The sequence below is a fragment of the Mauremys reevesii genome, linkage group 8 (assembly GCF_016161935.1).
Source record: "Mauremys reevesii isolate NIE-2019 linkage group 8, ASM1616193v1, whole genome shotgun sequence".
NCBI lineage: Eukaryota > Metazoa > Chordata > Testudines > Geoemydidae > Mauremys > Mauremys reevesii.
In genome coordinates this window covers 44,793,585-44,807,912 of record NC_052630.1, presented here as the reverse complement: position 1 = coordinate 44,807,912, position 14,328 = coordinate 44,793,585, and the positions used below count along the sequence as shown (strand labels likewise).

The 14,328-nt window shown below is 42.2% G+C and overlaps 1 protein-coding gene across 8 annotated transcripts in view; it reads left to right on the top strand.

Annotated features, from left to right (window-relative positions):
• Positions 1–14,328, top strand: part of DNM3 (dynamin 3) — a 335,748-nt gene that overhangs the window by 255,979 nt on the left and 65,441 nt on the right. For 2 of the 8 annotated variants that reach the window (XM_039483536.1, XM_039483541.1), the window contains one exon: positions 2,350–2,361. The exons of the other annotated variants lie outside the window; for them this stretch is intronic. In XM_039483536.1, coding sequence (XP_039339470.1) covers positions 2,350–2,361 — 12 coding nt within the window. The remainder of the gene's footprint in view (positions 1–2,349; positions 2,362–14,328) is intronic. 8 annotated transcript variants of the gene reach the window in all.

The window sequence follows — 14,328 nt, the reverse complement described above, 5'->3', positions numbered from 1 at the left end:
AAAGACTGGGAGTGGATGGGTCATTACACAAAGTAAAAACTATTTCCCCATGCTAATTTTTCCCCTACTTTTTACTCACACCTTCTTGTCAGCTGTTTGAAATGGGCCATCCTGATTATCACTACAAAAGTTTTTTTTTCTCCTGCTGATAATAGCCCACCTTAATTGATTAGTCTCATTAGAGTTGGTATGACAACACCCATTTTTTCATGTTCTCTGTGTATATACATCTTCCTACTGTATTTTCCACTGCATGCATCCGATGAAGTGGATTTTAGTCCACGAAAGCTTATGCCTAAATAAATGTGTTAGTCTCTAAGGTGCCACAAGTACTCCTCCTTCTTTTTGCTGATACAGACTAACACAGCTACCACATAGAAACTAAGTTTTCAGTTGTGCTAGAACTCAGCAGCACAATTTTCTCAGCATTTTCAGACTTTCCTCTGAAAATGTGAAATGCCTTTGGAGGCTCTCACCAACCTGTACTCATTCTCCTTTCAAGATTTAGGGGCCCTCTGTTTGTGCATGTGACTGTTAGCAACTGGCAGCAATTTGCACTCATTTCAACACTTCCTCTTTGGCAGTTCCAAGGTCAAGAAATGCAAACAAGCAGCCCCAGTCCCTTTACAGCCTGACTTCTCAGTCCTCTGTATGTGCAAGTGACAGCTGTTGCTGAATCGTGAAGCCTTTGGCACCTATGGTAAAAATTGGCCCATAGAAATTAAAAGTTGAATAATAGCGACACAAAGTTGGAGTATCGCAGTGGTGAATCAGGCCTGCTTTCCCAAACTGCCAGTGATGCATGGTCAGCCTGGAATCTGAAAGTCAAGCTGTGCTCTCTCCTCAACAGTTCTGCTCCTGCTGTACAAGCCAGTGGATGTGGAAGCCAGCTCACTCGCTCTTTCTTGTGCTGTGTCTGCAGTGCTGAGAAGAGTAAAAAGGAGCAAAGCCTTTTTGTCACTAAATTCAGCAGCCATGCAGTAAACGCACACTTGGAGGAAGTCTGTTGAGTTTTAAGAGCTGTCTGTTTGCAGAGTCACTTGAAATTTGCACTGTTGATAATGGTCATGATGACTGCTGGGTCAAGCAGTTCCTGTCCGTCAAAAATACCAAGAAAAAAACTTACCTATTGGTCTGTACTATGTACTGTACAGTAAACTAAGTTCAAGAGGCGCTGATTTTTTTGTCTGAACAAATGTCCCTAATACATTAAAAATTAGTCCAAATATCAACCTGGCCTTCTTTCTTCTGATTCTCTCTCTCTCTCCTTTTTGCTGTGTGCCCTATGCATGCACACTTGGTCACTATCTTTTACCACAACATAATTACCAGACATTGCTTTGTGGGACCCTGGCTTCTTTTTCAGCTTGCCAAGTCCCCTCTCTGCCCCAGGATTTGCTTTCATCAGAACAGGGGTTCTGAGTGCCACCCTGAAAGCAATGAATCAGTATTTTTATTTTTTTCAACCTGTCCCATGTGAGTCAGCTCGTTGGCTATAAATCACAGCCTTGCTGTTTCACTTTGAAAGGAGAGATCCGTTTACCAGCTGACTTTACTGCTGCTTTCTGTATTGGCGTATCCAAACATCCTTTTTTTAAAATGTCTACAACTTTGTGACTAACCTTTCCAGACTGCATTTCTCAACCGTAGCCTAGGATTTATTTTGGCCAGTTTCCCACTGTATAATATATACTTTCATGCCAGCCCATGGCAAAACTCATAATTAAAAAAAATAGCGCAGATGTTCATCGTAAGTTGTTCTGCTTACTATACCTCCCAGGCACCACCTACTCCCTCCCCTGCTCCCCTTTCGTATTTCCAGCCTACATATACCATATTTCTTTCTTTCTTTCTTTTTTTTAAAATAGGATGGTGAAACTTTCCATTCTCTGGCATGTTGTGGGGAGTGGCTGTCATGAAATGGCAAGCAGACATGTTTAGTGGGTTGTCTTGCATGCTAGAAGTTCAATTTTACCAGTGCAAGAAAGTCCAGCTGGCTACCGGCCCATCCCCAAATCATTTTGGGTCTCTCTTCACTGTCACTTACACCATTAACTTCAGTGGCATTGCTCCTGATTTATGCTTAAAAGAAGCAAAGGAAATTTTGAAAACCTGCAGTTACCGTCTGTTGCTGTGAGTTTACAACTTGACTCACCATTTCAAATCTTTCGTGGATTTCTTATACCTTCCTTTCAGCTTTCTCACCAGCGGGAATTAGGGAATACACTTTGATTCAGTTCCTCTTTTGGTTTGTGTGACACCCAAATTACACATAGCACACTGCATGCATTTGAAATACATGTATCTAATGGATCGTGTTCCTTTTTTTCCATGCTGCTTCCTGCAAAGGGGAACAACAGAGTAAGTTCTTTGTCCTGTTACAAACTCCCTTTCTACCCTTCCCAAAGTGTTTTGTCCGAAAAACAAATGTTTCTCTTCTGGTTCACACAACTATAGCCTAAAATGTAGGCTGTTTTGAACAAAATAGTGTTGCAAACTCTGATGCAAAAAGTTATATTTGCTAGAACTATAATGGCCCTTCTGTTTCAGCTTTTGGGAAAGAGAAGTGTTTCATGTTGTTCAGGGCCGGGTTATAAGGCAATTCAGAGTGATAATATATAGAAATAAAATGGTGTTGGGAATGAAGATTATGAAGGTATAGAAATAAAGACCCTTTTGAGGAAAGGTTACTACAGTCTGATGAAAATCATTACAGCTGGATTTTTTTTACCATACATCAAAGCTTGTATTAATGGGCAGTTATAAAAATCCAGCACTGAAGTCTTAAATAACAGATTTGCTGGCGTTGTTGGCTAAGCTGAACTAGATCAGTGTACTGGCTTTGAAGGTGCCTTAAAATGGATGGAGGAGGGTGGGGTCAACATTTGACTTGGCTTCTAGACCCTTGATGTATTCCAGCTGGACGGCAGCAGAAGGGTGTGGGAGAGGGAGAATTGAAATATGCCTGGTAGGTTTTGTGAAACTAAGCAGCACACAAAAAGAAAGTTTTGCTAATGTCTAGCTGATAAACTAATAATCTAGCAGTTCCCAGACTTAATAAATTTCTAAATACTTTTTATATCATTTTTACTGATCCTATATGTGAATATAGCATCTCTCACACACTGGAATATAGTGCAGTGAAGACTGTCATGCAGTAGAAAGAAGTTAGCATATTACGATTGCTTCTTTGTGGGGAAGGGGGCAGCATGTTAACCCTTTGGAAGGAACATTATGGAGCAGCAGTAGCCTCCCTGTACTAAAAGCTGAAACTAGCTTCCAGTAAAAACATCTCATCCTTGGGTAGAGTTTTTCTGGGAAGTTTGGGAAAGATCAGAAAAGGAGTTTTTAATGTTATGATTGGTGAATTTACCCATCCTTCACTTTCATAATTTTTCTTACCAGTTTTTTATTCCTCATATCTCCAAAGTGGCTAGGCTTAGAAACTCCATGCTTGGTCCATTTTGTTGGCTTTGCTGGGGAGATGTGTCTCCCAGTATTTTCAAGGGAATGGTGAAGAGTGGTGTGTTGCACGGGAAGGGGTTGAGATGAAGAACTGTGTTTGTCTATATGGATAACACTTAAACTATCAATACTATGTTACAACATTTATAATCTGAATTTACCTTGTGCTGACTGTAGGCTGTGCTGCCGTGTCAACTGCTGAGCTGATGCAGAGGGAGAAGAGTTTAGATTGGGGCTAAAAGACCAGGGGAAATGTGGCAGAATAGGGTGCCATGAAGGGGGATGGGACTGAGAGGGACATGGTCTGGGGGTGACCCTGGGGGGACACTTGGGAGAATGGCAACCCCTCATCTTGTAATGAAGGGGCACTCTGGGAGGTAGCAGGAGGTGGCATCTTGGGTGGGAACAGTATGCTGATATTATATGGCAGGGCGCGTGAAGGCAGGTGCAGGGGATCCTAGGAGCTTAGAGATGGTTATTAGCTGGTGCTGCCCCCCCCATGCCCCCCAAGCTGCAAGCAAGAGCTACATGCTCATTGTAGACTCAGAAACATGAGGTCTGGTCGCTTAACAAAAAAGTTAATTTCAAAAGCGCAGTGCATGAAGGCCACCCCCAGGTTTGAGTGCTAGTTCTCCTGCCTCAGGATCTGTGTTCCGCCAGACCCTTCCTCTCTCTGCCACAGGCCATTCAGGATGCAATCTAATGCATTACACCAGCTCCAGTGAGGCAGGATGTATTAACCTGCAGCTCCCAGCACCTACGGCAGCAGTAGACTCCTGCCATTCTGTTATGGGGGTCAGAGAATGGTGACAGATGAGAGGGGGGAGAAGTGCAGTTAAGGGATGCAGCAAATTTGCCAGCAGCTCATAATCCTTCATTGCTTAGTGTCATCCCACCTGCCCTTAACATTGCTGCCTAAGACTTGCAGAACTGGAAACAAAGAGCAAAACAAAAAGTTTCTAGGAGATAATAGAAGCCTATTTCTTATTCAAGGGGTGGATTTAGCAACAGTCTTCTAGGAATTTGTTTTTATTTTTTATTGTTGCATAATCCTTAATGTCTGTGGGATTACTCATGCTTAAAGTTTTATGTGCTGAAGTGTTTTGCTGGACCAAAGCCAGAAACAGATCACATAGGATGAGGCAGATGAACTGGATCTCATGCAACACAGAAACAAAATTCCGTATGCATCTTTACGTTAAAACTGAACTCTACTCAACTTCCTTATGCACACATGTGCCGAGTAAGTAGAACATTGAGAGATAGTTAGTGATGTCCTCATTCTGTCTCCAGCACCGCCCCTTCCTCCCACCCCCACTCCCCCCAAAAAATCCAGTTAATGTGTAAGAAAAACCAGGACACCTTCACAAAGTCCATTTTATCACATTTATAACTTTGTTAAATTAAAATGTATCCTACGCACTATGCTGCAGATTTTTAAAGGCATTTCCCTTTAAATACCTTTAAAAATCTGACCCTGTGTTCTCTCCAAATTTTTACCACAAATTCCCAAGCACTAAAACTGTTTTTCGTAAAAGTTCACAAAATGTTAAAAGTGCATTTCTCCTCTCTTTATACTCTAAGCAAAAGCAGTTCAGCCATTTTAAACTTTCAAAAGGAACTGTAACTCTGAAACCACACATGAGAAATTTCAGCCTGAGCAGTACAAGTTGGACATACCGATAAGGGTAGTACATTGTGAGGGTGTTGTGACTGCCGTGTAGTTACATTGCAGTTACACTACAGCTCTGCTTCTGGGTACCTGTTGTGAAAGACATGGGGGACTGATCTGTATAAAATCGCTGACTTGGTTAATGATATGGTTACTGTTTGGCTACATTGGGTTATTGGAATTCTTTATTGTATGCATATGTTGGTTTAGTTTAATATCCAAGTAGTTGAAAAACAGCTATGAAGGCCAGACAATGGCTCCAAATAAAAACCCTCCTTGTAAACAGGACAGGAGGCTAGGAGACACACTACCTAAGCTATGAACTATGAAGAGACTACTAAGAATCATAGAAATGTAGGGCTGGAAGGGAGCATGAGAAGTCATCAAGTTCAGCCCTCTGCACTTACAGGGGTTTGTCCGACATGTTCTTAAAAACCTCCGCGAATTCCACAACCTTGGAATCCTATTCCAGTGCTAATTACCCTTATAGTTAGAAAGTTTTTCCTGATATCTAACCTAAATCTCCCGTGCTGCAGATTAAGCTCATTACTTCTTGTCCCACCTTCAGTGGACATGGAGAATAGCTGATCACTGTCCTCTTTATAACGGCTCTTAACATATTTGAAGACTATCAGCTTCCCACTCAGTCTTTTCTCAAGACTAAATGTACCCAGTTATTCTAACCTTTCTTCATACATCAGGTTTTCTAAACCTTTTATCACTTTTGTTGCTCTTCTCTGGACTCTCTCCAGTTTATCCCCATCTTTCCTAAAGTGTGGCACCCAGAACTGGACCCAGTACTTCAGCTGAGACCTCATCAGTGCCAAGTAGAGTGGGACAATTACCTCCGTTGTCTGACATACAACACTCCAATTACTACACCCCAGAATGATATTAGCCTTCCTTGCAACTGCATCACACTGTTGACTTTTTCATTCGGTTTGTGATCCACTGTAACCCCCAGATTTTTTCAGCAGTACTGTCTCCTAGCCAGTTGTTCCCCATTGCATAGTTGTGCATTTGATTTTTTCTTTGTAAGTGAAATGCATTGCACTTGTCATTATTGAATTTCACCTTGTTGAATTGAGACCAATTCTCCAATTTGTCAAGATTGTTTTGAATTCTAATCCTGTCCTCCAAAGTGCTTGCAACCCCTCCCAGCTTAGTGTCATCTGCAAAATTTATAAACATACTCTCCACACCATTATCCAATTTATTAATGAAAATAATGAATAATACTGGACTCAGGACTGACCCCTGCCAGACCCCACTAGATGCTCCCTCCCAGTTTGACAGCAACCCCTTGACAACTGCTCTTTGAGTTCGGTCTTTGAACCATGGCACTGATTAACCCATCTTATAGTAATTTAATCTAGACCACATTTCTCTAGTTTGCTTATGAGAATGACCCTAGGCCAGTTACTCACTTGTGTTAGGCAGGCCTAGGAATGAACAGATCAAAGGACAGTAAATCTCTCTCAACCCAGAGGTGAGGGGGCAGTTATCAGAGAGTTGTACCTGAGGGGCAGACTGACATAGATCCTGTGGGAGGGTCTGAAGCAGTTAACCTTTCATAAGCTTCTACAGGGATGGTAAGCCTTAGGTAAAATAGACATGTATAGACCTCTTCTATTGTGTTAATCATCCTTTTCTCTTACATTGTGCAGTGTTCCTACACTGTTAAACAGTACTGTACTTTTGTGAGAGCTGTCTGTCCATGTGTTAATCGCTGGTCACAGCTCCCAGAGGGAAGACTTTCAGGTGCCAAACCCAGTCTGACCTGCTGAGAAATCACAGTTGCTACACAAGGTGCTGTAGCTTGAGACCTGGTCTCAGAGGGGAAGAATTGTGAGGATGCCACCCTGAGAAGGATGAAGACATGAGGCCTAACACTGGAGGGGAGTGCACTTAGGAATAGGGCTCCCAACCCTCCAGGATTGTCCTGGACTCTCCAGCAATTAAAGATTCATCTTTAAAGATTATGCCAAGTGATGAAATCTCCAGGAATTCATTCAGCCAAAGCTGGCAACCCTAACTAGGAGAGATTTGAGAGGGGTTAGCGGTGCAGTCAGCCTTGTAACCATGACATCTGCAATTACCATTAATTCATATAATTTGAAAACTCACTACTGAGAATAATCTCTATGTAGTTAGTGTACCTGGGTTCTAACAGCATGTATATAAGAAGCACACAAAAGCAGTAATATTAAGTAGTAAATCAATCCCATTGACAATCTTCCAGTTATTGAATTATTGGTAATTAATACTGGAAAGCAAATCCAACACTGTAATAACAATGGAACTATGCTGGAATTACAGTACCCTTATTGTAAACTGTAACCAAGATAAGGTCCTTTAGAACTGGAAACATATAGGCAATCTTAACCTTTGTGGTGTGTGTGTGTGTGTACAGGGCCAGATTGTACCATTAGATCAGGTCCATTTCAGGGGCATTGGTGAGCTGCACCCTCTCTGGTGGAGCTTTGAGAGACTTCCTGCCACATGAAGTTCCCTGACAAGATGGGTGTGTACACCTAATCCACCCTTAGAAAGGTACAGCACCTCCTCCCATGCACAGCTGGCCAGATCTTTTAGAGAGACACGGTGGGGGAGGGGATATCTTTTATTGGGCTGACTTCTGCGGGTGAAAGAGACAAGCTTTGGAGCTACACAGAGCTCTTCTTCAGAAGTTGGTCCAATATAATATATTGCCTCACCCACCTTGTCTCTCTAATATCCTGGGACCGACATGGCTACAACACAACTACAAATAGACCTTTAGATCATTTGTAGAGCTTTCTAAATTGTATTCTTATTGGATGTAGCCATGTGACACCATAGCTCACTACAAAAGGTTTACAGTCCACTTTGATCTCCTTTGGTGATTGTTCTTTGCAAAGACAAGCAAAGTTTTCTTTAGGAGCAGATTAGAAATTTTGCAGGAAAATGCTTTCCCTGACTGGTCTGTAACTGTATTCCTTAGAACATTTCTCTTAATTGCTTAGATTCAAATTTTTAAAAAAATCCCTAAAACTGTTTTGCCAAACTCGGAGTCCAGTTCGGCTACTTTATTAAAAGGACCAGGTGTCCTGGTTTGTCCGAGATAAGAAAGTCTTTTTAAGACTATTACTCGTGCATGCCTGGTGACTGGCATGTAAATGGAAAAGTCATTCCAGAAATCATGTATATCTTTGGGTGACAAAAGAGCTTTCCTAAACTCAACTGGATTTCTGAAGAGGGTTTTTATCCACCAGCTAGAACTAAAATCCAGCTTAGCCGCTTATTAGGTATGTTTTAAAAATCATGGCGGATAGATGCAAATGGAAAAATAAATTAGTCTGTCCTTCCCTCTGTGTTCTTAGATTAATATATTGGTTACATCAATAAATTGTGAAAAGTAAAGAATCATTTTTCTTTGTAGAGAAGTGGAAAAACCATCTACACTGATTTGTTAGGTAGTAAAATAGTTCAGATGAAAATATAAGATGTTTGAATGAGTTTCATATTTTTAGATGTTTTTTAATTCCAAATGTATAATTTTTTAGAAATAGAAAGTACTGAATTCTAGGTGGAAAAGAACCCACTTCAAATTAAAAAAAAATAGCTTCATGCCGATGAAGTTTAAAAATAGTTTTTAAATGAAGTGTTGAAATCGCTTTAAAATTGGAAATGTGCCATAATATATGCTGTGTTTCAGTCGTCTTTTGAGACAGATGAATTGACTTTTACAGTGGAGTCTCAGTGGGGGAGAAAGTGAGACCTAGGTCAAAAGCAGTCCAAAACCCAGGGAGGGAAGGAAGTGGCAGGCTGGTTTTCAGGCCCTTGCTTGCTTGCTCTCCATTCCAAGGACCTGAAAACAAATGTATCAAATCAAAATCATCTTCTCCTTTCCCTAAACATTTTGGAGTAACTTTGCTTAGAGGAGCAAGAGACTCTAATGTCATAAGTTTGTGAAAGCCAAGAGGTTGGTTCAGGCTTGTTATATGCTTCCTTAGAGCAGAAACGAACTGGCGTGATACAGTTAAAATGGACAGGGGAAAAAAAAACTCATAGGATTGCATCAGTTGCACTGACTGTAACAAGACACAGGCCATCAAACGGAATGATTTCAAAACCAGCTCTAGGGAAGCTGGTAACTGTATGTCAGGGAGCCAGGGGTCAGGTATCTGTTAACAGCACTTCACATTTCTGCTTTACGGTGGACCTGCTGATGTTAGGCTCCAGACAATTTAGAAATAAGTCGCCATTCCTTATTTCCCAGCATAGTAATTGTATGGTCTTGGCTGCATTTTTGGCAAGGTTTCTATATACTGCGAATACTTAGAAATTCTTCCGTTTTAATGGTGCAACTTGATTGTGCGCCAGTTCCCCATTGTTAATAACTCTATTGAAGTGAATGGAAAGGTGAAAACTATCTGGCCTCAAAGTTTTGGATCCTTGGATGTGATCTTCACCTCGGCTTTGTACCCTGTACTCTGAGTAAAAGGGCCAGAGTCGCATAAATGAGCCCCAAAAGCCCCATTGAGGCTGGATGAGGATTCGTCCTGCAGCAGACACTGTGGAAGATGACTGTAAAGCCATATTCTAGGGCAGTGGTTATCAACCTTTTGGGGCTCAGAACCCATTTGTAAATGTTTATGGTCTGTCACAACCCAGTAAATAGTCTGGGGATGGAGGCCCTGGGGTGGTTTCGGTTGTCTCTTGTCCCCTGGGAGGGTCGGGTCATACCCGGCACTCACCCCACAGTGGCAGCTCCTGCGCTGTGGGGCTGGCTGGGTTTGGCTCTCCACTCCAGGCATTGCAAACTCTGGGGTTGCAGCACTGCTCAGGTTTGGGCCCGCCCCTCCTGACTGGACCAAATTTGTGTGAGTGGAATTGTGACCTGGCTTGTGGGGTTGCAGGGCCACTCACTCAAATCCAGCCTACCTGCACTCCCATTGTTATGATGGCTGGACCAAACCTGAGTGGCGCTGGGACCCCAGAAGTTGCAGTGCCTGGAGCAGGGAGCGAGCCCAGCCAGCCCCGTGGGACAAAGAGCCACAGGAGTTGCCACACGACCCTTTGAAACATTCTGGTGACCCAGTTTGGGTCCCTACTCACGGGTTAAGAAACACTGCTCGAGGGACCTCTTCACAAGCCCTGGCATGTGGGCAGAAGGGGTGTGTCAGGGGCTAGTTGCAGCACATGGTGCTGAGGAGATTCTGGGCAGTGCTGCAACCCAGGGAGCTGCCATAACTTAGACCCCACGTGTCCAGCCCTCGGCGAGATCTAGGATCTGGAGAGTACAAATGTGATTTAAACCACCTCCCGGCACAGCATGGAATTATCCCCCCCCCCATGCTTCAGAAAATGAGTTAATTACAACAGAACTAAAATCTTCTGAGCTAGTGTGAGTAGCAGTGTAGCCAGGTTAGCACGGGCAGCGGCAGCGGAGCATGTCTTAGCCATGCCAAGTTACATACTTGTTGGTTTCAGGGTGGTTTGTTCTCAGCATGGCTAAGCCATGCCCTTGCTGCTACTACCTGTGCTACTGCAGCTATGCTGCTATTTATACTCATGTTAGCTTGATGAGAGCTAGCGTGGGTATGTGTTTGTGAGCTGGGGAATCACACCGTTAGCTTTTAGTGTAGACATAGCCTTGTGTAGATGAAACATGATTGCTTTCCACTGTCCACATGGATGAGGAGTGGTTGGTGTGAGCTGTCTGGACGAGGTCTGGCCAGTTGTCTTCATCTGTGGTCCTTTAAAGAATCAGATTCCCACTTCCCTAATGTATTTAGTGAGTTCTCTGCTTGTGCATCATTTAGGGCTGCATGGTGCGATGTCCTTTTCTTCTGTCTATTTGTCTTGAGTCTTCAATTCATTTTTAAATTTTGGCACAGGTTGGCAGATGTTTGCCAAGTCCAAGGGTGCATAGGGACTATCTCAGTGGAATACCTTTATGGAAATCTGACCTTACTAGTATGTGGTGTTGGGTCAGTTGTTCAAATGATTTCAAGTCAGTAAGCTGGAAGAGCTGGCCTAGGTGGGTCTGACCACACTGCTCTCGTCTTTTTGTGATTTCATGGGAGAAGAGAGGGAAACATTGGGCAATCAGTGATGCAAAGTATATTAGCCAGGACAGAGTTGTCATGTCTGATTTGTGTGTGTATGTGTATTTGCAGATAGCTATGGTGTCCTTAACTCTGATGCCTTTCCTCCCCCTGAACTGCTGCTGTACACTCTCCATGCCCCCAACCCTCTGTAGGCTTCTGTGTAGAGAGATATTCAAAACCAATGGCCCTGCTTGTACCAAACCCATTGTTCCACTAGAATAATTCCAGGCAATATTGTTGGCCTTCGATTGCACTGTTACAACTTCCCATACATACTCTGTCTGCTAGGGGTCAAGTACCTGCTTCAAAATGAATGCTCAAAGCCACATGCAGGTTGTATCAAAAAGGAAGCCAAAATACACAAAGCACAATGGAACTCATAAGTTGATGCAGACCAATCCCCTAGTCTCTCACATGAGGATCATTGACTTCAGAGGTGAGGTGAAAAGAGCATTGTAATGCCTGGATGTGTGGTGTCTGAAATCCAGTCTATTATGCATTTGTTTGGAGTTCTGTTTTTAGCCTCCTTGGAATTTAACCCCAGCCTCTCCTAATTGGGCCCCTTCAATTTGTTCAGCATAATAGATTTCTTCTGAAGTGATTTGCTATCTTGATAGTCATGGTTTGATACTTTTCTATCTGTTCCGCTCTTGATTTCCTACCCACAGTACCCCCTTTTCCTTATTCTTGTACACATGCTCTCTCTCTCTCTTCTGGAAAGATTTGCTCCTTTAAGCTGTTCAGATGTGCAGTTTTATGTCTAACACAAATGCAGTCAGTGGCAGAACTCAGGGCTTGACTTCACTAGATGTTTTTACCTTGAATTAATAGATTGACAATTAGCTCAGAGAACTTACCATACATGTACAGTCTAGTGTGGACACTCCTCCACCTGTTTGATCTAGGCTACACATGGTTGTTCATCACCCTAAACAGATCAAATTAATTAACTGATGGCAGTCAACTTTGGTCAACAGTGGCCAGCTTCGTCACCAGTTCACTTGCTCAGACCATAAGGCACCTAAGGCATATGTAGACACATTGAAGCCATGTTCAAATATACATGTTAAGCTATGACAACACAGACCCACCCTCTGTCATAGAATCATGTTCCAGAAGCTAAGCTTTCATGTTGTGAGTTACATTATATTTCTAACCCTTAGCATTGTGAAGAAACTTTTTCAGATGTTAACTGAGCTGTCTTCCTGAATGTGCAGGCAGCTTGACACCATAGGTGTCAACTTCCTTATTCATCTGAATGGGATATTGACTCTGAAACCTAAACAATTACAGTTCAAATGTCAACACTGTTAACTCTTTCACTACAGATCATTTTAGTAAAAACACTAATGTGCTCATTCCACAATCACAAACCAGCTCCCACACCTTTCCACATGCCAAACGCCCCTACTGCCTTCTATACAAATGCCAAAACACCTAGCTGCACTTCTGAAATCTTCCATGGTGCAGTCAATAAAAAAATCTTTGGTTTATCCACAACTGATAATCTGGGGACAGCATAAACTAAATTGAAATCAACATCAAAATAAATAATGCAAGGGCCCCTTGTCCTCATTGTGGTGGTCATTTTCATATTGCGTTCATTAGAAATTTTAATTGTTTAAATTTACCTGAAGCTGCTACAGAATTTTCAATCTGCCCCCTGGGATTTCTACAAAAATTCAGGGTGGAGGTTGTGGGGTTTGCTACAGAATTAAAGTCCAACTTGACACAGAATACGTGGTCTTAGTTATATTCCTCTCTAGAGTCTCTAGCTGTAAAGTTCAGATCCAGTGCAGTTTCAAACTCCAGGGTTTGCAGATCTGGTGGTTTGTTTTGGAACCAGTGTGATCTCTGATTTTTGTGGATATCTTTTACTGAGCTTAAACCCTCTTCACTGCAAAGACGTGCTTGAAGGATGAGCACAACACACTTCCAAAATTTTGTGCTAACTAAAAGAATCGGAGTCAAAACAGTTAGATGTCAGTCAAATCCATACTTTTTTAGGAGTGGAGACTAATATTTCTTGCATAGTCTACTATGTGTTTCACAACATATTCCAGAGAAGCTGTGCATGCAAAGAGAAGTTCATTCACTCTTCTTGCATGTAGTATTGTGGGCTATTTGAATTAGTCAGCCCTTTAAAGACCACAGATGTTGAAGAATGCAGTGGAGTCCAAGCAGCTATATTTCATTCTCCAAGGTTGTTTTTAAAGAGCAAGGCAGAAAGTATGGTGTGAATCATGGATGCAGTAGACAGAAAAATATTCTCAAATGTTGTAACGAAACATAGCCCTTTCCCCACATTTCTTCCTGCTTTGCGTTTCCCAGGCACATCGGCAGTACAAAACACTAGGCAGAGTTGTTAGGAAGCCACAGCTGGTTTTGTTGTCCTTGGATGTCCCAAAGAGAGCCGTATTCAGCATGTCACTCTGTTGCCAAAGGTTTATTATGTGGACCAAGTATCACAACAGAACAGACAACACCATCTCCATGTTTTTGATACACATTTACTGGGGTTTCCCTGAAGAAAGCTTAAGAATTCTTTCCCCGTGAGTCAGTAACCAAGTGATTTGTTTTTATATAAACTTTCCTTCAGCTGGTTAGAACTGGAACACAGTCTTCTCATCTTCTGCTCCTTTGGGGGCTGAGCGTTTCCTTTATTTCTTTAAATGATTGTTCCTGCAGCCAAGCAGGCTGGGTTGAACCAGGTGGCCTTTTTTTCCCCCTTCTGGCTATAAAGTTTAAAAAATTAACAGTGTAGCCAGCAGACATCTATAGCGTTATACCGCATTTGTGCATAGTGCCATGCTCAAAGCTAGTGGCTTACGTTACTCTTTCAGTACTGCACCTTCCCTGTTGGTTAAGCAGAACATGCTTTACCTGAGTCTAGTTAGTAAGGCAGTAGGATCACCCCATCCAGTACTTTAACATCTTGAAATTAAAAAATGTTGCTGCATTAATGTAAGATCTTCTCATGGCATAAAGGTTAATAATGATAAAGTACAGTGTTTCCGTAATGGAAATCACTAATGCTGAAGAGACAAATGTATTCTCTTAAATATCCCTGAATCTTTTCCCACCCACTTTAAGTGG